The sequence below is a fragment of the Microcaecilia unicolor genome, chromosome 1 (assembly GCF_901765095.1).
Source record: "Microcaecilia unicolor chromosome 1, aMicUni1.1, whole genome shotgun sequence".
Lineage (NCBI taxonomy): Eukaryota > Metazoa > Chordata > Amphibia > Gymnophiona > Siphonopidae > Microcaecilia > Microcaecilia unicolor.
The window spans coordinates 383,381,316-383,408,912 of NC_044031.1; the positions used below are offsets into that span (position 1 = coordinate 383,381,316).

Below are 27,597 nucleotides of genomic sequence, written 5' to 3' on the forward strand. Positions count from 1 at the left end.
CTTCCTCAGGTCAGGAGAGGATACCATAACAGCACTATACTGTCCTGCCCTGAGGCAATATTTTCTGAAATGGCCGTGGGACGGGGGTGGGGCCATATAGAATGGGTGGAGCCAAGGCAGAGTGGGCAGGACTAGGTGTATACTAAAATCTTCCTCTCAAAAATTGGGACCCCTTGGCAGCTCTCTATCAAAATTGATTAAACTAAATAGAGGCTTGGGGACAGTGGGCTCTTTGCTGCTGTGGGCCCTCGGGCACTGCCCTATTGTCCCAATGGTCAGTTCATCCTTGTCACACCTCTTTCCTCCCTATATAACACCTCCAGAACCACACCAACACTTTTCATATTAATCAAAGGAAACATGTTTTGTTTCATATATTTATTTTACAATTGGATTTTGTTAAGAACAATTATAAAAGAGGAGTGGCTATATTAATTAGCAGACGTTTACAAAGTGCACAGTGGTCCACCGACTCTCCAAACAGAATACAAAGGGGAAAACGAGATGATAGAAAAGATCCCCTCTAAAACTTGCCAGTCTTATTTGTTTCCAGTGAGATTAAAAGGCGTTATGGGCCTGGATGTTCATGTTTATTTGGGATTTGATATACCGCTTTTGCTAATAAAAGGCCAACGCAATGTCTTTTTACAGGTATATTCCAGGGAGTCCATACAGGATCCAGTGCTTCCCAGGATAACTGTTTAGGTTAGTTTATTGAGTGCCTGCGACAAGGAAGTTTACAATTCAAAATTAAAAGTGGGGGATTACTTGGGGGTAACATCAGACATACTGACAACTAACAAGCACATGGACAACTGCCTCAATTATTCAGGAATGAGGGAGGTGTAAGGGAAGGAAAACCAACATAGGGGCGAGCATTGCTCAGTCATCACAGACAGCATCTCTGTATGTTCTGCTGAAGCAGAGAATTTTAAACCTTTTTTAAATTTTACACAGGAGGTCTCTGTGTGCAAGTATGCTAGAAGTGTATGTTCCAAAGGTGAGGACAACAAAAAAAGAAAGTTCTTTTGATGGGTTATTTCTAGTTTCACACATGATCCTGGGGGAAGATGCCAAAAGTTCTCATGTTGTGATCACCTTGGACAGGCATGCATCATCCAGCTTTGCAGCAAATCGGGCTTACTTTTCCATGGGGAAATTATTTTTTTTCTCATTTTACACAAATTATTTTTCTAAGAACTTCTGGATAACTGCTGATCCCATCACCATACAGCAGGGGTTCTCAACCCGGGTCACATCAAGCTAGTCAGGTTTTCAGGACAGTCACAATGAATATGCATATGGCAAATTTTGCATGCCTAATCTCCACTGTATGCAAATCTATCTCATACATATTCATTGTGGGTATCCTGAAAACCTGACTTGCTGGATGTGTCCCAAGGACTGAGTTGAGAACCACTGCAATACAAGAATCCAATGATGGAATGCAGCAGACACCATTTGATATGAAATAAAAACGAGCTTAAGGTTAAAGCCATCTTCATCAGGGATTCACCCTTCTTTCTCTTTTAAGGCTGCTTTATACAAACGATCACATTCTGGAGTTTTCTCCAGTTGTATGCTATCTGAAGCATTCAGATTAACAAGAAACTAAAACTAGGGAGGATGCCACCACCACAGCTCCTGAACTTCAGCAGCTATTTTCCCCAGTAACTGAGTAACAAAAATGTACATGCTTAAAGAAAGCAGGTATGACCTTGTTCTCAAGGCACCAAGTAAACCCAAGAGTTTAATTTCTACATGTAACGCAAGCTTAGGTCCGACAAAAACAGTTGACCTCACTCATTCTATACACTCCAATTTCAGCACTCCAGGGTTTGTTTGTTTGTTTGTTTGGTCTTTTTTTTTCTTTTGCTAACCCAAAATTTTGCCAAAGTATTCTACCCCTTAAACTATGAAAAATATCTGTGAGATTCAGAAGGCTGGCTACAAGAATCTTTCTTACTTATGCAGTTGAGTTTGAAATGAAGGGATGCTCTAGCTGTTTTACAACTTTATGGGCACTGAGATTCCAGTAAGAGAGAGAGGACCAGAAAGCTCTGCTTTTTCATGTGACAGCTAGACAGATATCCCCCTTTCCTATTTGATATATTTTATGATATGACTTTTCCTGTACAAATTCTCCATTTTGGCAGCCCTACCCTACCCTTTATTCAGCCACTAGCCTGCACTTCTCCCCATGGTTTATCCAAAAAGTGTTCGTTTAATATCCCTTCAACAAACCAAGGCCTTCCCATCATTGGTACGAACAAACTCATGAAAGCTTGTATTCCCCTTCCAGCTAGACTGCCCAAGACAGTGTTGCCACACCGATTGGATATGGTGGATTTTGTACCAAGTCATTCGCTGAAACAATATTCTAGCATACTTCACGCGAGCCTCAAAAAGAGAGCAGGAAAGAGATTCCTGTGAGGAAAAGTGCAGTACCATTACCCAGTGACCTTTTTATGAGCGGGATGCCACCAACAGAACACATTAGAGTGCTAAAGATTCATCACTTTCCTCTCATATGGAGGTTAGGGCTCTTTAGCCTGGAGAAGAGACAGTTGAGGGGGGGATATGATAGAGGTTAACTATGAACTAGGTGTACAAAATACTGAGTGGAGTGGAACAAGTAAACATAAGTCGAGTGTTTATTTTTTTCCAAAACTGCAAGGACTAGGGAACAAGCCATGAACTTATACTGTAATGCTTTTAAAACAAACAGTAGAAAATATTTTTTACTCAATGCATAATTAAGCTCTAGAACTCATTAATGGATGAGGGGTTGGTTTTGCTGAGAATAGTTTCCTTCAAATTGTTGTCTGACAAGCTTGACTATTTATATATTCTGTGCTTCCCTCAATAAAAATGTTTAAAGTTAAGCTCTGGAACTCATTGCCAGAGGATGTGGTTAAATCAGTTAGCATATCTGGGTTTAAAAAAGGTTTGGACAAGTTCCAGGAGGAAAAGTCCATAGTCTGAGATGGACAAGAGGAAGCCACTGCTTGTTCTGGGATTGGTAGCATGGAATGTTGCTACTATTTGGATTTCAGCCAGTTACTTGTGACCTGGATTGGCCACTGTCAGAAGTAAGATACTGGGCTAGGTAGACCCTTGGTCTGATCCATATGGCTATTCTTATGTTCTTAAATTCCTAAAAACCTTCTGGTCTTAATATGACCTATAATCAGGAAAAGGTCCTTTTGCCCTGAAACAATTTCCATCTTCCATGTGAAGGTGCTCAGGGTGAACCATTTCACAAACCTTAAGCAGCTGTGCTTAATTAATGCTATTCTGCAAAGACTGCAGAACAGGCCCTTGCCTACACTTATATTTCTAGGGAAGCGGACAGTGAAACGTGGACAGGTCAGTTTGGTTTGACCCTCACCTTTTATCCTTACATCTGGTCCTGATCCTCTCTCCACTACTCAGAGTAACTCTGAAGATCCAGTCATGTCTCAATGAATCAAAAACAGAGATATGGCCCAAATCCATCTGCAGCTTTCTAACCTGTCTTCAATTTGTTAACAAATACTTCCTTATGAGTCACTAAAAAAAATGAAGTGGGCAAAGCAGGGCAGTCCAAGGACTGTCAGAGTCAACTGACTGAAAAGAATCCTTCCTCCCCACACAAAATATAAACTGAAAGAGGCAACAAAGATGGGTGAGTGTACAGCTGGAGCTGTGTGCTGCACCTCACTCGCAGTCTGGCCTCATCTGCTCCTGCAGAGGTACAATGGCGCACTGCCTCGTTCTTCTCACCTGCTAGGGCTTACCCTGGTGCACGTTCCCTGCTTCCTTGGGAGTCAGGTGATCCCCAGTCCATGTTTCCTTTGTGTGTAACTGTTTTATTGTTAGGTTTGTAAGGAAAGAAGGACTTAACGCCTCATCACTCAGAATCACACAGGTCACTTTAAATAAAAGCAAAAGAGTGTGAATGACACAGACAGGAAAATGGATCACTCCTCCACCCCACTACATGAAAACACACCAATGCAGCTGCAACCTGTCTGCCTGTACTAAAGTACTGTATCACGTGTGTACAGCACGCTTGCTACTTCATGTAATGTATGTACATACATATTTTAAAAAATCACAAACATACCTACATGCACACGCTTTAACTCATATTCCACACCCACACATGTCTGGTAAGTCTACATATACATTTATATAACTGTGTCTAACCCACCTAAAAAATGTTCTGTCTGTAGCAGGGGGTCTCAACCCAGTCCTCAGGACACACTCAACCAGTCAGGTTTTCAGGATACTCACAATGAATATGCACGAGATAGATTTACATACAGTGGAAGTGACGCATGCAAATTTAGTTCATGCATATTCATTATGGATATCTTGAAAACCTGACTGGCTGGAGAACCCCTGCTCTATAGACCAGAAGGAGCTCCAGGAATTTTTAACCTTTGTCTACTGCAAAGGGACTGAGTCTCTCTGTCTATACTCATAACCCAAACAGAGAAACAAGCAATTCAAGAGCAGATCTCTAGAGGTTTTGTCAGTCAGCCACCCTTGAGGAAGTCTCACATCCTGATATATTTTTAATATCACCAGTGCTGCAGCCTTCCTGTTTCTCAGGCCCTTGACACAAGCTGTCCTGCTCTCTTGCACAACACTCTTGCTACAAGCATGGGTGCTGGTGATGAGGTGAAAGACACCTCATGAACACTACTGTCATACAGTAATGCTTAAAAGTGCAGAACTGAAATGTGATTCAACATCTGATGCCAAATTTTGACAATAGACTTCAGTGCCATCATGCTGAGTATGCTCAACGTAAACCCAAGAAATATTTTGGGAAAAGCACTTCAAAGACCAGTCACTGGGGAGGTGCTGAGAGCTCACTGTTTTACACTACCTGAAAAAATACAGATTATTAGAGCTACCATCAGCCTCCGAGTGTCCTTCTCTGCATGCCCCCTTCCACTTCCATCAGTAACTAGTCTCACAATGCTAAACCCAAGCTACTTTTAAGAGAAAGGTAATGAAGTCGGGGGCATCCAAGGCGCATGAAGAGTAGGTTGGTAGAGGCTTATAAGAGTCCGTATTTGCTCTGATATTTGGACAGGACGTTCTTGCACTTCCCCACTTGTTTGCGCAGCTCTGCCACTTCAAAGCGCAGTGCCATGTTCTCTTTCTCCAGGAAGGCTGCTCGGATGGTGATCTGATTCTCCTTCAGCCGCCGGGCATCACGTGAACGCTTGGCAGCCACATTATTCTTCTTCCGACGTGTCCAGTACTTCTCATCCTGGAAATCACATTAAAAAAAAAGAGCAGAAAGAGAAGGAGAGACGTTGTGAGCGATGGTGACCTTCTTTGGCTCACAGAAGACCCTGTACAGTAGCCAAGGGAGTAGGAGGAGATCTACTATGGGGATCAGATGTAATGTTGTCTACAGCAGTAGGGCAGGACACCAGGATTCTACTCCTCATGTCCCTGGAGGCCAGCAAGGGGCAGGCACATGACAGATGAGATGCACTAAAGTCAATCAAACTAGGAGGGTGGGCCATCTTCATTTTTGACAAACAGGCAGTGTATGGTTAAGGTTCAGTTGTTTCTAGAAACAGAGAAAATGATGGCAGACAGACAATCTGGCTTATATTCAAAGCTATTTAACTGGCCAGAATTGGCTGCTGACTGGTTAAATAGCCTGTTTGCGGCTAACTGTGAATATTTAGCAGGACTTAACCGGTCATCTTCGCAGAATACTTGCAGTTTTCACCTACTGTTAAACTGGCTAACTCAGGGGAATTATGCGGTTAGGCGCTGATGTTCAGTGTCTGACCACATAAGGTAGCCGGTTAAATTGGGCAGCATAAATTGCAATCCTTTCTTTGGCTGGTTTATCTTAAGCAGTCAGACACTTGTTAATATGGGCAATTAAACACACTGAATATTGCCTAACCGGTTAAGTTTTAACGGCCAAAAATAAAACCAGATATTCAATGCCGGTGGCTGGATATGGCCTGGCACTGAATATCCAGGTTTAAAGCTGGTGGGACATTAAAAGTGCTGCCCACCAACAGGTGAATATTAGGAGGAATATGGCCTATCCAGTCTGCCCATTTATGATAAGCTCTACAATCCTTTCCTATCCCTTAGAGATCCTCTCTGCTTGCCCCATGCCTTGTTGAATTCAGATATCTCATCTCACCACGCATCAATCATCCTTTTACATAACCAAATATCTCCTAGATTAATCCTGGTGGTTGGGAGGCGGGGATAGGGCTGGGCAGACTTATACGGTCTGTGCCAGAGCCGGTGGTGGGAAGCGGGACTGGTGGTTGGGAGGCGGGGATAGTGCTAGACAGACTTGTACGGTCTGTGCCAGAGCCGGTGGTTGGGAGGCAGGGCTGGTGGTGGGGAGGTGAGGATAGTGCTGGGCAGACTTATACGGTCTGTGCCTGTGCCAGAGCCGGTAGTTGGGAGGTGGGGCTGGTGGTTGGGAGGCGGGGATAGTGCGGGGCAGACTTATACGGTCTGTGCCCTGAAGAGCATAGGTACAAATCAAAGTAGGGTATACACAAAAAGCAGCAAATATGAGTTATCTTGTTGGGCAGACTGGATGGACCGTGCAGGTCTTTTTCTGCCGTCATCTACTATGTTACTCTGTTACCTAGTGTGATACTCCCTCACTCCAGAGATTCTTTTCAATTGACAGAGGCCCGCCTTCTGTGCACTGGAGGTATTCAAATATCTCTACCATATCTCCACTATCCCAGCTTTCTTACAAAGGTTTCTAACTCTGGACTATGAATTGTGGTGTCTCATAAGGGTTATTTAGGGGGATGTTTACTAATGGTCAGCCTGTGCTATCTGCTACCCGGCCCATTTTATTCCTGTGGGCCCTGCGGCAGACTGTGTATGCTAATGCCATTAGCATGTTCTAACTGCTTGTAAATGAGCCCCTCGAGGGAGTATGCTGCAGCTACTTCATAGAAATTTGCAAATAATTCAGGTCTTTCTTCTAAAAGAACCACCCCTGAATGGGATCCATCAGTCCCCCAATAACTGTTTTATGACAGTCAGAGGCTGGATGAGCTTGTCTCCTCAAAATAAATCCTGGTAAGACCAATCGACCTCCTCTGAGTGGAGGATTAGGAAAGGTAATTCAGAGCAGGGGCCTGAAGATGGGTGAAGTTATAGGACCCATTTATGAGAAGATAAAAAGCCTGAGAGGTCCTATAGACTCAAAGGTGGCTACGGAACAACATCTCATTAGGAGTTCCAAAAGCCTTCGTATTCCGTAAGGGGCCAATTTTACAACATTTACAGGAAGGTTACATGAATAAATATTTAGAATAGTGGCACATACACACATAAGTGCTAATATGCCACCTAAGCGCTATTCTGCGAATACCCACTTAACATACACAGCGCATGGGCAGGACAATTACGCATGTCCCATACCGAATATTAGAAGTTATGTGCCCACCTGCCGCGCTCGTGTGCTCATAAGTGCTCATATCTACATGTTAAGCACGTTGATACCCGGTTACACTAGTACTGTATAAAGGAAAGCAGGTGCCTGATTTAGATTGTAAGCTCTTTTGAGCAGGGACTGTCTTCTTCATGTTCAATTGTAAAGCGCTGCGTACGACTGGTAGCGCTATAGAAGTGATTTATAGTAGTAGTAGTACACTGCTTTACAGAACAGGCTCCTATAATGCACCTTCTGGATGCCTAATTCTAGACACTTTACTATACAAATATTCCATAATTGTTTCAATTCCACTCATTTGTCTCTAGAGCTCATTTAAGACAGGAGGTGCAGGCTGTGGCCATTTCCTCTTGCACCGTTCTTCCTCTGGACCTCCAGCAGGGGGCGTTGGCAAGACTCCAGTCTATAGACATAACTCCGCTAAAGTGCAAATATGTTCACAGGGAGCCACAGATGGGAAAGGGCCAGGCCTTGGCTTATTCTTTGTACTTATTGCGAATTAGGTAAAAGATTTTATTTAAATTATACCATCACCTTTAAGATTTTACAGGGATTAACACTCTCCTATTTGTAACAATATCTGCATTATTCTGCTCCTTCTCGGTCCTCACTGGACTGTTGCCTCTTGTTTCCATCAGGAAAGAAAAACAAAACTATCCTTGATGCATAATCTGACTCTTCAGGATACAACACCCCCCCCCCCCCCCCCCCAACTGTGGAGCTCTACCATAGGATTTAAAACTGGATCCCTTGGGAAAAACGGAAAACGTGACTGTAGCTGGGACTACAATCATTTATATTATATTTATTTATGGGTAAGTTTCAGAACTGTCATTTATCATTCTATTAGAAATGTGATAGTTTTACTGTATGCCTGTGAAAGTTTTATGATTGATTGGGCTTATGTTTTTAACATTCATTTATATTTCAATATTGTTATATTTCACCTCAAACCAGGATATCTGGCAAAAAGTGGAATATAAATGCCAATTTCAACGGAAAACGTAAAAACTGAAAGTGAGAGAAGCAACTCACAATAGACCTTAGTGAGCCAGCAGAGTCTCATGTAGTTGCAGTTTATTTATTTAAAAATTGTATGTACCGCACAATCCAAATGTTCTCAGCAGTTCACAAAATGTACATACATAAAATCAAAATATATTTCATCACACCACCATAACATTAAAACTAACTAAAATATAATCACAAATAATCAACATAAAATCTTGGCTTCAATCTCATTACTCAACCTGATGTCTTCCAGCTTCTCAAATCGTATTATCATCCGGACCCATACAATTCTATAAAGAGATTGGTCTTCACTTCTCTTTTGAACTGTTTAATCTCTTGTATTTTCCTTAATGGTAAACTGTTCCACAAGGTAGAACCGGCTACATAAAAAATAGCTGCTGTATATTCATTCAGCCTTATAATTCGAAATGAAAGGATATCTAAATACAACTGTTGTGTACATCTCAGAGTTCTGGAAGGTTGATACAGATGTAATTTTGCTGCTAACAGTCTAGTGAGTAAGATCTCAAGTCAAGAATCAAATCTACATCTTCTAAGTGGAAGGGTAGAAAATGACCCAGCATGCTTAGCTCACCTTCCTCTACAGTTAGACTTCCAGCCAAGTTAGGAGCTAATCCAACTCCTCTCAGTGCTCTTTATAACAGAAATTAACTTTTACAGATAGAACCCACCCTCCTCTCTTTCTTGTCCAATGGCTGGGACACGAAAGGGTGCACCTCAGGCCTCACCATGGAAGCATGTAGGCCCAAGGCCATATTGCTTTCTAAGACCTCTCTCGGCTTTCATCATATATGCATGCCTGGTGTTTCCCCTCTTTCATACAACTTCTACCTAGCAGGCTCCTAAGATAGAGCAAAATAAAAATGTGATACCATCCTCTAAATTTTCAAAAACGTGCTCAGTGGGCAAACTAGGTGGCTCACAAAAACCAAACTACTTAATTTATTTTAAAATTCAGCAATCACCTTTGTGCACGGAGATATTACCTGCTGTGACGGTGCATCAGCAATGCACTACCACCCTTCTTGGCACTCTTCGCCAACCCCCCTCCACAACAAGAGCATGTCTCCTTAATCCCCCTATCCATGCTGAATCAAACTCCCCCTTGTTCCCCTTGAGTCTTGGGACTCCCAGACCTCCCTGTACAGTTTGCATCATCTCTAAACACTATTGTTCAGTCAATGGATGTTGAACAAGAAGGAGGTAGAACAGATTCCTCCTTCCTCTAAACCTGGGGCCAGACAGAGACCTTAGGATTCAGGAGGTAATAGGAGGATGAGAGTGGGAAACACCCCTCCCCCAAACAACAAAACACAGTGGTGTGGGTGGGTAGCCTTTATGGGCGTACACTTGGCGGCAGAGCCAAGTCAAGGATATGGAGCAGCTAGTTGGGTATCCATGTAGATGGATGCCACCAGATAAGCGAGGACAAATCTACATGTCAAACTACGTTGTAATTAATTGTTATTAATTACTATTGCTCAGTCTACTGTTAATCATCTTCATGCCATGTTGTGAAAAGTGGTTTATAAAATCAATAAATCAACTCAACCTAACCACAATAACTCACAATATTTAACTATGGCAGTCAGTGTTTTTCTTCTTTTTTTTTTTAAACACTGGCTGCTGTTATATATAATCTGGATATTCCGCACTGGTATCCAAATTCAGCGCTGACCAGTGGTGCTATCTAATGGCAATATTTAAGCTGCAAACCAGATAATCCGGACAGGCTTTTTGGCTGTTCTAACTTTCTCCAGACAGTTATCTGGTTTGCGGCTTGAATATCTAAGCTAATCTGACAACTTCCTGCTCTGCCTACTTATAGACCGCCCAGCACCATCCGGATAGCGCCAAGGTAGTCAGGAGAGATATTCAATGGAACTATCTGATTAGTGCAACTGGCTGGCTCCTATGTGGCTAGCAACATTTGCTAATTGGGTAAATGCCTTTGAATATTGACTAAAGACATTTTAGAAACCAGATGCAGTTTTGTCCCTATTCTACTTCCAACCTTCCTTTTGGTTCTATCAGTAGGCACATCCTTTTATGTGCCCTGATGCCATGCAGTGACATCCAGACTCTATTACATTAGAGTCTTAGAATATTAGTATTGGTGCCCATAGTTACACCAGCTACAGATCTGTGGCAAGGGTGTGCATAACCAGGGCTTTTTTTGAGGGGGTACTTGGGGGTACTGAGTACCGGCACCTTTTCCATTGTCTACTAAAATTGACCCATGGTTCCCAAGTTTTAATGAAAGAGCTCAAGCTCTACACACCAATTCTGCCTTGTCATAGATTCTGTGACTGGTTGCAGGGGGCCTGGTTATTGTAGGATGGGTCCCTCAGTGATCACCCCACACCTGAAGGGTGGCCTGGCATTTCAGTACCGGCACCTTTTTCGCTAGAAAATATGCACTGTGCATAACCTACTATACTGTGTAAGTTGCATATGTAAGTGGCAGCTCCTCCCATTCCTCACCCATGTGCACCCCCCCCCCCCCTTACATTTACATGATAGACACTGACACACACCCTTAGAAAATAGCGTTTGAGTTCTGCCGCCAATTACATGCGCTGGTGTACTCTTACATACAAAGTGCCAATATTATTTATGCGCTCAAGTGGCATGTAAATGGGAGTGCGCTGTTCCAGAATTGCTCTTCAAGTGTCTGCTTTGTAAAATAGCATGGGAACTTTGGGCTTATGAAAATCTGCTTATGTGAATAGTGGCAATCTCTGTATCTTATTTTACATAAGTACATGACAGCTACCCCATAGGCACTTTTAGAATGTCTTGTCCAATATTCTTTATAGATGCTACATTTTAATACTGTTTAGTATTTTGTACCTCCAAGATGAGTCAACATTGCTAAGACTTGAACCAGCAAAGCCCACACATGTCAACGAGTTCCCATCTTCCAGCCCTGTAGAGCTGCATCATACGCTGACCTCTAGCAGGTGGAGCTATGAAGGCTCAACCGCCTGCCCAAAGGGTCAACGAGTGCCAATACCTACCCAGAAACGATTCTGAACAGTGGTCACTTCCCAATAAAAGAAAAGCACAATAATGGCTCTAGGCCAGAGGTCCTCACCCAGTCCTCGAGATGCACCAAACCAGTCAGTTTTCAGGATACCCACAAATAACATGCTTGTGAAAGCTCTGAATACAACAGAAGCAGGGCATGCAAATCTGTCACATGTGTATTCACTGGGGGTCCACTGAAAACCAAAGAGGATGGGTGTGTCCCAAGCACTAGGTCAAGAAGCACCGATCTAAGCTGATGCAGCGGCTCAGAAGCTGCACTCGTACCTTGGCTTCATTAGGCACATAGATCTTCTTTGCTTTTTTGATCATCGGCTGTGGTTTTAGCTCTTTATCAGTGAACTTGTGCTTGCGAGGGTCAAAGAGATCTCCACCGGGGACACTGGACAGTACCAGATCTGAAGGATCGGGGTTGAAGTTCACGTGCACCTCGACGCCTTCTGGATTGATAGGGCTGGGGGTGTGTTGCTCATGTGATGAGAAGGAACCTGAAAAAGGAAAAGCCAGGGTGTCTCAGCTGGCTACACAGAACTAAAATCTTACTACCAAGGCCGTTAGGCAAGTATAAAATGCTTCATCAATGGAATAGAAACGTGGGGCAAATCAGAAACCTTCATCACCTTGTGTACGCATCAACAATATCTGTTGTCCAATAGACTGACTGACTTCCATCAATACGCTGTAACATACTCAGCACTTACTTGTTATTAAAACAATAACTGCAGGACTCTCCATATAAAAAAATGAGGCTTTGAAGTTCTTTGACTCACAGTTTTATAAGGGCAGCAGCACGACAGAGGATGAGAAACTTCAGACCGAGAAAAGAAGCAGGCGAGGAACAGGACACTGCTTACCTGTGTTGTCTGAAGCCTTGAAGGCTGCAGAGGGAGACGGCGGGGAGGAGGAGGTACCAGAGGATTCTTTCTCCTCCAGCTCAGCAACAGGCAGGAGGGGGTTCTCCACCGCCAGGTTCAACTGTGAGGGGATGCCATTCTCCAGCAGGAACTCATCAAGGTCCATGTACTCCAAATGGAAGGACTCCCCATCATAGGGGATGGTTTTGTCCCAGATAGGAGGCATAAGGGAGGCAGATACCTGCAGGGCGCTTCCAGCTGCTTCATCATCATCGTCCACTAACTTTGCCTTCTCTTTCTCTACAAAACAGAAAAATGTTCCACAATTGAGTACAAAACATACCACAATTAAGCCAGATCAGAGTGTTGCAGGTGAATACTACATGGAGAAGTCTGTCCACAGTCAGGTGGGGAATAGCACTCACATTATATTTTTTTAAAATTGTTTTTTCTGTAATATTCATCAAAGTCATAATTTTCAGACTGAGAAGTGTGGCCCACTAAAAATTATTAAGACCTAGGAAGCCGATGTGTGCAGCGGCAGCCAAAAAAGCAAACAGGATGCTAGGAATTATTAGTAAAGGGATGGTTAATAAGAACAAGAATATTATAATGCCTCTTTATTGCTCCATGGTGCAACCTCCCCTTGAGTATTGCATACAATTTACAGAATGCCACAGGGACCCGCGGTAATCCACAGTAAACTATGGTAAATCCGCGGTAAAATTTTTTGTTTACCTTGCTCCTGAAGTAAAAAATTAAAACTGCAATTACCATGGGTTCAGAGTCTCTTCCTTCCCTCCCTCCTTCCTTTGTTCTTCCCTCCCTTACCTTCCTCCCCGTCACAACGCAAGGAGATTCCCCATAGGCCTGCTCTGGGGCCTTCCCTCCTCTGCTGACTCCCACCTTCTGATGCAACTTACATGACAGCAGAAGAGCTGGGTTTGAGGAGCTTCATGGTTGGGCTGCTATGCTCTGGGGCTCTGCCGCTCTTCCTGAGTGCCTCTCCATCCTCTGCTGGCTCCAGTTGCAGCTGCAGGAAGTGGCGGCGGAGGGCGCCTGAACTATATCTGGACGGGAACAGTGACCTGCCAGCGCCACTGCACAAGGAGGAGGTAATTGGGAGCAGGAGACGGTGTGAGGGAGGGGTCACCACCACTGCACAAGGAGGTAATTAGGAACAGGAGATGGCATGAGAGAGGGGGGGCTGCTGCTGCCAACACACAAGGAGGTTAAAGTTAAAACAGGAGACGGGCCTGCATTGCTAACAGTAACCAGCCAGCCACCTTTAGGGTAGTGAATTGGGGGGAAAGGAAGAGGCTGTGATAGCAATTAAGGCCAGAGGCAAATGCAGAATGATGAGTTTCAGGAGGGTCTTCCAAAAATATCTCCAAACATAAAACAGCAGCAACATCCATCATCCTTACATGAAACCTTCCTTTGAAAAATCTTCCTTCCCTCTGCACACTGAGAATGCAGTCTTGTGAGGGGAGACAGGGTTTATTTTTATCCTTGTTCTGTATTGGTTATGATTTATAAAATGACAGTTGTACAGAATATTTTTTTCTTTTTATACTGTTCGAGGCTTCTGCAGATGGGATCAGACAGAGCCCGCGGGGACAGGACGGGGACAGAGTCCGCGGGGACAGGACAGGGACAGAGCACAAGAGGACAGGGTGGAGACGGTGACAAACTTGCGACAAACTTTGTCCCAGTGTCATTCTCTAGTTCAATTCTGGTCGCCATATCTCAAAATCGCAAAAAAATATATAGTGGAATTAGAAAAGGTTTAAAAAACAGCAACCAAAATAATAAAGGGGATGGAACTCCTCTCATCTGAGGAAAGGCTAAACAGGTTAGGGCTCGTCAGCTTGGAAAAGAGACAGCTGAGGGGGGATATGACTGAGGTCTACAAAATCCTGAGTGGTGTAGAACAGGTAAAAATGAATCGATTTTTCATTCTTTCAAAAAGTACAAAGACCAGAGGATACTCAATGAAATTACATGGAAATAGTTTTAAAACAAACAGGAGGAAATATTTTTCACTCACATAGTTAAGTTCTGGAACTCATTACCAGAGGATGTGGTAACAACAGTTAGCATATCTGGGTTTAAAAAAAGGTTTGGATAAGTTCCTGGAGGAAAAGTCCATAGTCTGTTATTGAGCTAGACATGAGGGAAGCCACTGCTTGCCCTGGGTTTGGTAGCATGAAATGATGCTACTATTTGGGTTTCTGCCAGGTACTTATGACCTGGATTGGCCACAGTTGGAAGCAGGATACTGGGCTGGATGGACCATTGTTCTGACCCAGTATGGCTATTCTTATGTTCATATTCACCAGTAAATTAAACTCACTGGGTTTGGTTCTATGTTCTCATCGTGCAAGTTAAGGGGGAAAAGCACCATCACTAAAACAACACACACCTCACATATTATATCCTATGAGGAAAACTTCAAAATGTTGCCAAAGGCCACAGAAGAATGCACTGCACAAGCATTCCTAATAAATTAACATGTTGATGTTAATAAACATTGCCCTTAATAGTGCTGCTCAAAGACTGTCTGTTGCTAGGAGAGAGTCTAACTCAGAATGTCTAGATAATGTTTGGATGTCTAGGTCTTTGTAAATCAGGGACAACTTTTAATCTTAAAGCACAGGCACACGTATCTGTGAGTTCGCAAGCACATTTTCAATGTTTCAATGGGAAACCCGGCATGGGGCTGGTGAGGGGACAGCATCCTTAATACTTGTTTTATTCGGGATCTCTGTAGTTCCTGTAGTAAACCATTTTTTTATATTTGAGAATTCTTACAAATCATCAGTTGTCTTTTGTTCTGCAGATTTCTTCAGTTGTAAAAAAAGGGATTTACTATTCTGTGCCAGATACGTTCTCTTCATAGCTATCTAGGGGGCCCTTTTACAAAGGCATGTAAGGGCCTACGCGTGTCCAACGCACACCAAATAAGCATTACTGCCTGGCTATTGTGTGCCCCGGGCGGTAATTCTGAATTTGGCACAAACCAAAAACAAACGGTAGAAAATATTTTCTACCGCGTGGTGCTTACCCGGCGGTAAAAAGCAGTGGACGCGCGCTGCATGCCTACCACCTGGGTAGTGTGTGAGACCCTACCACTAACTCAATGGGTGGCGGTAAGGTCTCAGGCCAAATATGGATGTGTGCTGGTTTTTATTTTGCTGCACGTCCACTTTCCGGCCCCTTAAAAAAAGGCTCTTTTTCTAGGATGCTGTAAAAACTGGCCCGAAGCGAGTCCAAAAGAAGCGCCGCCAGGCCACTTTTTGCCACGGCTTAGTAAAAGGGCTCTTTATACACTGATTCATGCCCTATTGATCTCCTGTATTGCAGGGGCGTAGCCAGGTGGGGCCATGGGGGCATGGCACCCGCAGATTTAGCCCTGGCCCCCCTTCTTTCATCCCCCCTGCCGCCGACCCTCCCCACCCCATTCGACACCCCCTCCCCACACTGCCGTCAGGTACCTTTGCTGGCGGTGGTCCCCAACCCCCGCCAGCCAAAGTCCTCTTCAGCTCCGGTCTCTGGCGCGTTGCTGGCAGGGGTTGAAGACTCCCGCCAGCAAAGGTACCTGGTGGTGGCGGGGGGTCAAAAGGGATGGGGGAGGGGCGGCGGCGCCGGGGGGGGGGGGCTAAAATGTGCCCCCTCACCTCGGGCTCTGGAGCCCCATCCCGCCGAAGTCTGGCTACACCCCTGCTGTATTGATTACTGTAATGAAGTGGTTCCCAAACCTAGTCCTGGAGGCACCCCAGCCAGTCAGGTTTTCAGGATACCCACAATGAATATTCATGAGAGAGATTTGCATGCACTACCTCCGCTACATGCAAATCTCTCTCATGAATATTCATTGTGGGTATCCTGAAAACCTGACTAGCTGGGGTGTCTCCAGGACCAGGTTTGGGAACCGCTGCTGTAATCTGTAATGTCATTTATGCAGGCCTTCCTCAATATAGAGAAGAAAAAGTGGAGCCAGTACAGATTTTATTACTAGCATCAAGGTAAAATTATGTATCATACCTGATAATTTTCTTTCCATTAATCATAGCTGATCAATCCATAGACTGGTGGGTTGTGTCCATCTACCAGCAGGTGGAGATAGAGAGCAATCCTTTTGCCTCCCTATATGTGGTCATGTGCTGCCGGAAACTCCTCAGTATGTCGATATCCAAGCTCCATCCGCAGGACTCAGCACTTAGAGAATTACACCCACAAAGGGACACTCTGCCCAGCTCACCACCGCCGAAACGGGGGAGGGGAATTAACCCAGCTCATCCCCACACAAGTGGGGGAGGGGAATCCGTCCAGCTCATCCCCGCGGAGCGGGGGAGGAACACCACCCCGCCGATGCGGGGGGATCTGGCTTATCCTGCAACCGCAACCACGGGAGGAGCTGACTGACCCTAACACCGCCGAAGCGGGAGGGGTACAAAGCTGCCCTACAGCCGCACGAAGCGGGAGGGAGCGCCGGCAGAATCTATGTCTCAATCCAGCCCCGTAAAACGGAGGGGAGAGGAATGCAGCAGCTCACTGTAACACAAACTCGTCTCAACTCTTGAAGAATCCAATTGAAAAAACTTGAACACGAAGTCCTCCTGAACAGGAACTGAAGACTAAACTTGAACCTGAAATGCAACCAGAATAAAAACAGTACAGATATCTGGGAGGGGCTATGGATTGATCAGCTATGATTAATGGAAAGAAAATTATCAGGTATGATACATAATTTTACGTTCCATATCATCATGCTGATCAATCCATAGACTGGTGGGATGTACCGAAGCAGTACTCACCCAGGGCGGGACATTGAAATCCCTGACCGCAACACTGAAGCTCCAAACCGGGCCTCCGCCCGAGCAGCCACAGTCAAGCGGTAATGCCTGGAGAAGGTATGGGCCGATGCCCAAGTTGCCGCCTTGCATATCTCTTCCAAGGAGACGGACCCGGCCTCTGTCATCGATGCCGCCTGAGCTCTAGTGGAGTGAGCCTTCAGCTGGATAGGCGGCACCTTCCCTGCGGCCACATAAGCCGCTGCAATGGCTTCCTTGACCCATCTTGCCACTGTAGGCTTAGCAAGCCTGCAGACCCTTACGAGGACCTGCAAACAGGACAAACAGATGATCCGACTTCCGGAAATCATTGGTCACTTCCAAGTATCTGATGATGACTCGTCTCACATCCAGATATTTGAGAGCAGAGTATTCCTATGGGTAGTCCTCCCTACGAAAGGAAGGGAGACAGAGCTGCTGATTCACATGGAAGCGAGAAACAATCTTGGGCAGGAAGGAAGGCACTGTGCGAATAGTCACTCCTGCCTCAGTGAACTGCAGAAAAGGCTCTCGACATGAGAGTGCCTGGAGCTCGGAAACTCTTCTGGCTGAAGTGATAGCCACCAAAAAGACTGCTTTCAACGTCAGGTCTTTCAGAGATGCCCTCGACAAGGGTTCAAAAGGCGGCTTCTGCAAGGCTCTTAGCACCAGGTTGAGGTTCCACGCAGGCACCACTGAGTGCAGAGGAGGGCGCAGGTGATTAACTCCCTTGAGAAAACGTACCACATCTGGCTGCGAAGCCAGGGAAGCACCCTTCAGGCGGCCCCTGAAGTAAGCCAGAGCCGCTACCTGGACTTTAAGGGAACTGAGCGACAGGCCTTTCTCCAGACCTTCTTGCAGGAACGCCAACACTGAAGAAATCGGAGCAGTGAAGGGAGAAAGTGAGCCTGCTTCACACCACGCTGCAAAGGTACGCCAAACCCTGGCGTAAGCAGTAGAAGTAGAGCGCTTCCACGCTCTCAGCATAGTGGCGATGACCTTGTCTGAGAAGCCCTTCTTCCTCAGACGCTGCCGCTCAATAGCCAGGCCGTAAGACCAAAGGGGGAGGGGATCCTCCATCACCTGATGCAACAGGCCCTGCTCCACTGGCAGCCGCAGAGGGTCGTCCACTGAGAGCCTGATCAAGTCCGCATACCAGGGACGTCTGGGCCAGTCCGGACCCACCAGGATTATCTGGCCCAACAGCTGCACATAGTCCCAAGCCCGAAGCAGAGAGGCTACTAGGAACTGGTCCACCTGAGCCTGAAGTTTGACAATCCGATTGTCCGGCAGGAACACTCTGCCCACTTGGGTGTCGAATCGAACTCCCAGATACTCCAGGGACTGAGTCGGGCGCAGCTGGCTTTTCTCCCAGTTGATGATCCACCCCAGGGAGCTCAAAAGAGCAATCACCCGGTCCACAGCTTTGCCGCACTCTGCATAAGAGGGGGCTCGGATCAACCAGTCGTCCAGATAAGGATGGACTTGTACTCCTTCCTTTCGCAGGAAGGCCGCGATGACCATCATTACTTTGGAGAAGGTCCGTGGAGCAGTAGCCAACCCGAACGGGAGGGCTCTGAACTGGAAGTGTCGGCCCAGGACTGCAAAACGCAGAAAGCGTTGATGAGGAGGCCAGATGGGAATATGCAAGTACGCTTCCTTGATGTCCAAGGATGCCAGGAACTCCCCTGCCTTCACTGCCGCTATAACAGAGCAGAGAGTCTCCATGCGAAAGTGCCAAACTTTCAAGGCCCGATTGACCCCTTTGAGGTCGAGGATAGGCCGTACAGAACCTCCTTTCTTTGGTACCACAAAGTAAATGGAGTAACATCCCTTGCCAAGCTGATTTTCTGGCACCGGAACGACCGCACCCAGGCGGATCAGATTGTCCAAGGTCTGCTGCACTGCCACAGCTTTGACCGGAGACTTGCAGGGAGAGAGTACAAACCCGTCTCTTAAGGGTCGGCAGAACTCTAGTTTGTAGCCGTCTCTGATGACTTCCAGCACCCAAGCGTCTGAAGTTACCCTGGTCCACTCGCCCAGAAACGAGGACAGGCGTCCTCCAATCTGCACTGGGCCATGGACCAGGACCCCGTCATTGGGTACGAAACCCTGGGGGAGGACCGGAGGGCGCACCTCTGGGACGGCGGTCTCTGCGAAAGGAATGCTGCTTGGGGGAGAAGTTCCTCTTGAAGGAAGAGGGGGCAGAGGAGCCCGACTTGCCCGGGCGGTACCGACGGGTTTCCTGAAACCGTCCTCTGGAGTTACCGGGGCAAGCACTGGCCCGAGCCCTTACCTCTGGTAACCTCTTGCCCTTAGACGTGCCGAGATCAGTCACAATTTTGTCCAGCTCGACCCCAAAGAGCAGCTTGCCTTTAAAAGGCAACTTAGCCAGGCGGGACTTAGAGGCGTGGTCAGCAGACCAATGCTTCAGCCAAAGCCACCGCCGCGCAGAGACTGTCTGAGACATACCTTTAGCCGAGGCTCTCAAGACATCATACAGTAAGTCTGCCAAATAAGCCAAGCCCGATTCCAGGGCCGGCCAATCAGCCCTCAAGGAAGGATCCAAGGGGGAAGCCCGCTGCACAATCATCAGGCACGCCCTGGCCACATAGGAGCCGCAAACTGAGGCCTGCAAACTTAAGGCAGCCGCCTCGAAGGACGACCTTAAGGCCGCCTCCAATCTTCTGTCTTGGGCGTCCTTTAGGGCCGTGCCACCTTCCACCGGCAACGCCGTTTTCTTAGTCACCGCAGTGATTAAAGAATCCACGATAGGCCAAAGAAAGGCCTCCCGTTCACTTTCAGGCAAAGGATAGAGGCGGGACATAGCCCTAGCCACTTTGAGGCTCGCTTCCGGGACATCCCATTGAGCCGAAATTAAGGTGTGCATGACATCATGCACGTGGAAGGTTCTAGGTGGGCGCTTCGTCCCCAGCATAATGGCGGAGCCAACAGGGGCTGAGGGAGAGACGTCCTCTGGAGAGGAAATCTTCAAAATGCTCATGGCCTGCACTAACAGGTTGGGCAAATCCTCTGAGCGAAAGATCCGCGCTGCAGAGGGGTCATCCGCTCCATCCGAGCGGGAATCCGTCTCCTCCAAGGAATCCCCAAAGGACCGTTGGGAGAACTCAGATACGCTGCCCTCATCTACATCAGAGGAGACAGAGTCCTCTAAGGCCTGGGAATCCACCCGAGGGCGTTTACTTCCGGGGGCCTCAACCCCTTTATCGGACAAGGGAGAAGGGGCAGCGTTTTGCATAAGGAAGGCCTGATGCAGCAGCAAAATAAACTCGGGGGAGAAACCCCCCAGACTGTGCACTTCAGCAGCCTGGGCCACAGCCCTAGACGCAACCTCAACCGGTGCTCGCAAGAGCGGGGGAGAAACATGCTGCGCATCCAAGATGGCATCCAGCGCGACACTCCGCGAAGGAGCCGCGCGGGAAGAGCGGCGCTTAACTTTAGCCGCTTTTTTGCCGTCGCCCAAATCAAGGGCGGCCATGGCATTAACGTCTCCCAGCTCAAGGGCGGCCCAAGAAGAAGCCGTCCGAGCAGAGTGGCCGGCCAAGATGGCGGAGGTGAGCAGCGGGGGATGGGCGTTTATGGCGGGAAAAACCGCCGCACCGGAGGAAGACCCGGGACACTGACCGGCCTCCAAACTGACACCCAACAAGGGCGAATCAGACTTTAAGACCCCCGCATCCCCGCTAGAAGCACACACGCGGTCCGGGGAGCGATTCTTCGCGCCCTCGCCCTCCGAAGCCATAGGCCACGTGGAGATCGATCGAGGAACCCCCTGCCCGTTATAAAAAGGTAAAAATTACCTGCTTCTCGCTCCGAGCTGTAACGAACTGGTGTCCCAGTGAGTAGCTGCAATAAACGTTTAAATAAACGTTGAAATAAACGCCCTTAAGGACGTCCAAAATTTTTTTTTTTTTTTTTACGGAGCCAGTGGGAGGGGGGAGAAAAGGAGGGACCTCGCACCACCAGGTTTGCACTTGCTCAAGAAGAGCCCTCAACCCCAGGTACTCAACAAAACCTAAAAATTAGGCTTGGAGACCTAGCCAGAGCTGCTGCTGTGTGTGACCACCACCTGCTGAGATAGAGAACATACTGAGGAGTTTCCGGCAGCACATGACCACATATAGGGAGGCAAAAGGATTGCTCTCTATCTCCACCTGCTGGTAGATGGACACAACCCACCAGTCTATGGATTGATCAGCATGATGATATGGAATGATCTACACAAAAGGAACCGACATAGCTGTGTTTCGGCATAAATAATGCCTGTGTCAGGGGTCAAAAACACTCTATAAAAACAAAGTCAAAACAAATATAAATAAATATATACATACACAAAAAAGCAATATTCCGAATTAAAAAATAGAAACAACCGGAGATACACAATGAATATTAAAAGAACCAAATAAATAGATTAAAAAAAAAAGATTCATTCATGGAGGGCCATGGGGGGCGGGGGGGGGGGTGGTCTGGGTCAACTGGACCACCAGGGAAATTGAAAAAAAAAATTCATGAGGGGGGGTATTGAGATCCAGTGGATCACCAGGGAAATTTAAAAAGAAATTTGGGGAAGGAGCTTGGCTGGGGGGCACCGAGAGGTAGGAAGCATAAGCAGGCAGCCTTCGCAGCTGCCTGCTTGTGCTTCCCTCCTCTCCGAAAGCTCCTGAACAGCCGTAAAATTTGCTCGTTAAATTATGGCTGCTCTGGAGCTGTGTATCCCCCAGAATACACATTAGAATACTAATGAGCTCATTGTAATACATTTGCATGGGGTTCTCAGTGGCTGCTAACGGCACATGTTAGAGACATGGAAAACCCCTTTGTGCATTACTAGCTATATAATCGCTTGCTTTAGATTGGCTAGAACCAGTCTAAATCAAATGTTAATAGTATGTTAAGCGTTGTGCATCTAGCCCTCAGTCTCTATCAAGCTTCCCTATATGCTTTCCTTGTAACAGGTTTTTAAAACCTTGCTCTTAAATTAATCAAACCAATTTTTTAGTTAAAAAATTAAATAAATGCCAAATGTTACTCTTCCTCTCTCAGGATTAGGTACATCTGCAGTCTTGACAAGCAGTCTTTTACGCATCTGACAGCCAAAAATTACTTTTAGGGCCCTGTTTACTAAGCCGTGATGTAGGCGTGCAAACTTTTTAGCACGCGCTAATGCTGGAGACATCGATAGGAATATAATGGGTGTCTCTATCTTATTAGCGCAGACTAAAAGGTTAGCGGCTTAGTAAACAGGGCCCTTAAACTGGTAATTCACCTGACTCACTATGTTAAATTATTTGTCAAACTTTTACCAGTCAAAAATCTGCCAATCTCACACTTAAAATTTTAAATTCTATTTCCCTTACTGGAGCTCACTCTCACACATTCATATACACCTGGTGGCTTCAGCCCTTCTCCCAGCAGCTAGCCAAGCTGTTGCTAAGGGATAGATGGCACTGTTTACACCAGTTGACCCCTGCCAGCCAATCAACTCAAGATTAGAACTTTCAGTTGTTGTTTTTTTAAGATGTGGAATTTAACTGTAATCTGAACAATCTCCATTCTGAAAACCTATTTTTCCGTAGACTGTAATGGCAAATTTATAATTTAATAAAACTGTCACAAAAATGATCAAAATTACCCAAATGACTTAAAACCCCTGATCATCTCAAACCACAAACACCTTATTTTTCTTCCCAGTTTTAAAACACGTTTAATCATGTTTACACATTTTTCTCTTAAATATGACCTAAAAACACTTCAAAATCCCCTGCTGGACACATGAAAAAATTCCAAAAAATTCCCTTTTCATGGCGAAAACAGATGAAAATGTAAAACTCGTGGTTTTGAGGACATCAGCTTTCCCATAACCAAAATACCCAATTCTACCCCAAAAATAAACTTAACCAAGACCTTAATCTATCCAACCCACTTCTAAAGCACTACCCAAACTCCAAAGGAGCAAAAAGAATACATTTAGAATTATTTTTGGATACCGAACTCCACAACATTTATAGCCCATGAAATTTAATACAATAAATTAAAAACCCCATGGGGCATCTTACCTGAGTCCTCAGACTCCAATTAGGCAGGACATATCCCTGGATCTCCTCCAGGTTGACACCCGATAACAATGGGGCCTATTCGCAACCTCTGGAAGCAGCTCCTCGAGCCTGAACAAAAATCAAGGCCCCCGGCTTAATTTTGGGCCTATCGGAGCTATGGATTGTGCAATCACACATGCATCGGAGCTCCGATGACCCGTGCCTAAGACATTCCTCTTATAGGACCTCTGATTCTCTCTCACAGTCCATTCCTTCCACCCTTTCCTGGGCCTGCACCAAATGCTCTGCTTAGTCTTTCCAGAAGAAAGAATGTCAGCATTAGCCTCTATTCATTTAACTTCTTCCAACTTTTCATATCTAGCTGCCAAACGGTCTACACATTCTTTTACAATCTCCCACAACTTTCTTTCTTCTTCCAAATGTATCGTAGGCTTTATACTCTCTGAACCAGAATGGAAACTTTCAGAACAGTCCAACGTCCTTTGTCTTTATTTATAGAATTTTCAAAAATCAAATTACAAGATTACTCTTGTTATGAACATGAAAGAGAATAGAAACTAATATCAAATGAGAAAAACGGAAATAAGTCCATCAAATTAAATTATACACGTCGTCTTCATTAAAAAGTTTAAAGTCCACAAAAGGGAGAGGAGTTTAAAGAGTAGCCAAAAGAAAAAGTGTAAGGAAAGGATACCAATTGTTTCCGTCATTCAGTATTACAGAGCACAGTCACACATATGAAAAACAAAGCCTATTTACACAGCGTAGAAGATTCCAATGACAACTTATCAGAAAGGAAAAAAGTTAACTGAGAGGCCTCATAGAAAATATATTTCACATCCTTAAAGTTTTTCACACACTTGTATCGGTATTTCGATAGAAATGAATTTTCAAACTACAAAAAGGCACATCTCTATGCTGGAAAAACAGTCTCAGAATAATATCTCTATGAAGCTCTGATACTAATATCACAGTCATAGTTGTCGGAATAACCTGTTTCTCAACTGATGTCTCTAAAAAGGTAGTCAGACCAGAACCTCGATGAGGAGAAACTGGTTCCAAACAGTCCACCAAAATCTCAAATTGAATAGGCATTTTAGGTTTAGTAGGTATATAACAGACATTCATAATTGGTGGAATTGATCCATCTGGTAGTTTTAATATTTCCACCGTATGTTTTCTACACATTTCCTTTGCAGAAATATTTGTAATTTTAGGAAAGTTGAGAAAATTAAGATTCTTGCTAAGATTCTTCTTCTTTGCAAGATTTTCCAATTTCTCAGTGTTTGTTATGAAGCAAGGCAGTATCCTTCATTAGTGATACTGTATGTTGAGATGCTGATTCAACAGCATTCTCCAACTTTCACACTCGATCTTTAAGTCTTAGTCACTACAATCTGAGAGTCTATTTTTGTTGTTAATAGTTCAGACTGTTTATGAAATAAGAAAAATTGAGATGTCAGAGTCTTACCCAATTCCTCTATTGCAGCCCAAATGGAATATAATTGGAGGTCGCTGAAGGGAAAAACACAATCCCAAGGAAGCTTCACTCCTGTTCATGGGCCCTGCAATCGCACCAGGAGCATTTGATAGTCCTACCCTCACCAAGATGACCTCTCTTTCCCTCTCTCCTTCCATTGCCACAACACCCAACAAAGCTGCCGAAGTTCCATAATGGGTAAAGATCTATCTATGGCTACATTTGGAGAAACCCGCCCTTTGCCCAACTTAAAGATATCTCCAATGCCAAGGATAGCGTCTCTTTTGCTGGCACTGCAGATGTTCCCAGTGGCGTTACCTCACAGGCGTTTCCAGATGGTAATGGTTGCTGAATGTGACAGTCTATCGGACCAGTTGTCAAAGCAGCAAGTCTGACCAAACCTCTGGTCCTACTACTGCTTTTCCTTTTCTTGCCCATACAGGAACAAAGGTAAAGAGGAATCAACAACGTTCAGCTGTTACTGCCCAAGAACAGTGTTGGACATCTTGCTTCCCCCCCAACTCCCAGCCCAGTCTCTTTTGATGGACTGATTCATGAACAGTCAGAATAATGTCACGATTCCAATCAACATAATCGGGTTGGCCACACCAGTAACTGACTTCCTCTTTTTGCTTAACTTTTTCCTCTTCATTTCCAAGTTACTCCAGCCTTGATACAGGTACTAGAGGTGGGATAACATTCTTCATGGATAACATTTGTGGTTTACAACATTTTAATGTGCTTTGGAGCAGGTGAAAGTGTATCCATGGAAAATCCATCTGGGGATTTCCAAATGAAAAGTCCTGCGGCACTTCCCCTCCCCTGATCTAGTCCCGCCCTCTTTGAGAAGTGGTTAAAAGTACCATGCTTACTTCTAACAGTGGTTTGACAATTTTCAGCATGTAAAACGTTTTTGCTTGAACAGGAAGCATTCCTTATTTTGTGTATTTTTTCCTGAACGTACTATTTGTAGATCAAACTAAGATAACGATATTCAGCCTGTGCAAAGAAATTTCACAGCATGGTCTCTTCCCCTCAAGTCCTCCCTATCAAAGTGTTGATTCTTTGCAGATTATGATACTTTTAGGAACAAAGAACCACAGTCCCATTATAAAAACAGTCATCAAAAATTCCATAGAACAAAAAACAAAAAAGCTGAACAAAAGATTGTTCAGGCTCTTAAAAAAAATACATTTGTCTTTTATACATTTTTTGATTTAGTTGGGAAACGTGCAGACACAAAAGCACCATAATGAAAGCAGGGGTGCTTAGGAGTTTGCTAGTAATTTGATGAAGGCTGATTTCTTGTTCTTTCTGATTGCTTTGAATTCTGATGCAGATCTCTTTTTGAGTTTAAGCTGTCAGTGTGTTTGCTCTGAGTTTTTGAGTCTGTAGTTATAATCAGATCATCTGCAATCATGTGATGCTTGGAATATCTCCAAAATCCTCATGGCTTTTCTCCTATAAAATCTCACTGGCTTTTTATCCTAAATGGTGTATGACAGAGTTGATATCTCCCTCATGGGGTCCTGAGGATGAACAGAGATGAGAACTTGAAATCAAGCTAGACCTGCCAATAGCCATCCTTATCATTGAGAATGGTGAAAGACACTCCTCTCTGCTTCCCCTCTCCCCTTCTACTGGTGTGGTTACCTCTCTGTTCCCCCTCCACCTCCCCTGCTCATGTGGCTACCTTATTACCCCCTCCCCCCTCACTGGTGTGGTTGCCACTGTGTTCCCCTTTCCTCCCTCTGCTGGTATGGCTACCCCTCTGTTCCCAGCTGTGTAAAAATGTAAAAAGAAGAAGAGAGCTGCCCAACTAGTGCTTTGTTCCAGGAGTTAAAAGGAGCAAGAGGAGTGTAGAGTCAGCTGAGGTTCTGCCCATTGAACAGTTCAAGAACCTTTAGTAGATCTACCAGAGTAAGGAGTTCTAAGTTTTTTCTTACCCCCCACAGTTTCTATAATAGGGGCTTTGCCTTCTTTCCTGACTCATACAATAAGGAAAAATCTGGGCTGGTATAAATACCCAACCCAAGGAGGGCTTCCTTCTTTTTTGCTCCAAATCTTGGCCACTGCACCTCTCCGTAAGGGGATCAGAATTTTGGCTCTGAGTCCCTGGCCATCCCTTTCCAATCAATTCAAGGAGACAGAACTATTACCAGTAACCTCCAGGCTGCAGCTTCTTACCTACTGAAAGAAAGGTATCTATTATCTGATATGAAAATGTTAATAAACACAATTTAAAAAAAAAAGAAAAAAAGAAAGAAAGGTATCTGGACTAGCACAGTCTATGACCCTAACATATTGGGAGTGGAAGCTAGCCACAGAGTCCAGAAATCTGCTGGACAACTTCAAGGTAAATATCAGAACGGGGAACCAGTCCACCACCTCCCACTACAGACAAGAATAAGGGATAAAGGAAAAGGAAATGCTAGTGGACTCATTTTCGAAAGAGAAGGACACCCTTCTTTCGACATAAATCGGAAGATAAACATCCTTCTCACAGGGTCATCCAAATTGGTATATTCGAAAGCCAATTTTGGATGTCCCCAATTGCTTTCCATCACAGGGATGGCCAAAGTTCAAGGGGGTGTGTCGGAGGCATAGCGAAGGCGGGATATGGGCGTGCCTAACACTTGGACGTCCACGACCCATAATCAAAAGAAACAAGGATGTCCCTGATGAACACTTGGACGACTTTACCTGGTCGTGTTTTTCTTACGACCAAGGCATAAAAAAGTGCCCGAAATGACCAGATGACCACCGGAGAGCATCAGGGATGACATCCCCTTACTCCCCCAGTGGTCAC

The 27,597-nt window shown here is 45.2% G+C and overlaps 1 protein-coding gene and 1 long non-coding RNA gene across 2 annotated transcripts in view; one reads left to right on the top strand and one right to left on the bottom strand.

The window, feature by feature from the left end:
* On the top strand, nucleotides 1-27,204 carry LOC115474790. The gene is made up of 3 exons (XR_003942907.1): nucleotides 1-1,763; nucleotides 26,687-26,694; nucleotides 27,194-27,204. It is a non-coding gene; the product is annotated as an uncharacterized LOC115474790 (long non-coding RNA).
* TEF (TEF transcription factor, PAR bZIP family member) overlaps nucleotides 3,073-27,597 on the bottom strand; it is a 72,972-nt gene continuing 48,447 nt past the window's right edge. The window contains exons 2-4 of the mRNA XM_030210438.1: nucleotides 12,397-12,696; nucleotides 11,810-12,030; nucleotides 3,073-5,269 (exon numbers count right to left, since the gene is read on the bottom strand). Coding sequence (XP_030066298.1) covers nucleotides 5,054-5,269; nucleotides 11,810-12,030; nucleotides 12,397-12,696 — 737 coding nt within the window. The 3' untranslated portion in view covers nucleotides 3,073-5,053. The remainder of the gene's footprint in view (nucleotides 5,270-11,809; nucleotides 12,031-12,396; nucleotides 12,697-27,597) is intronic.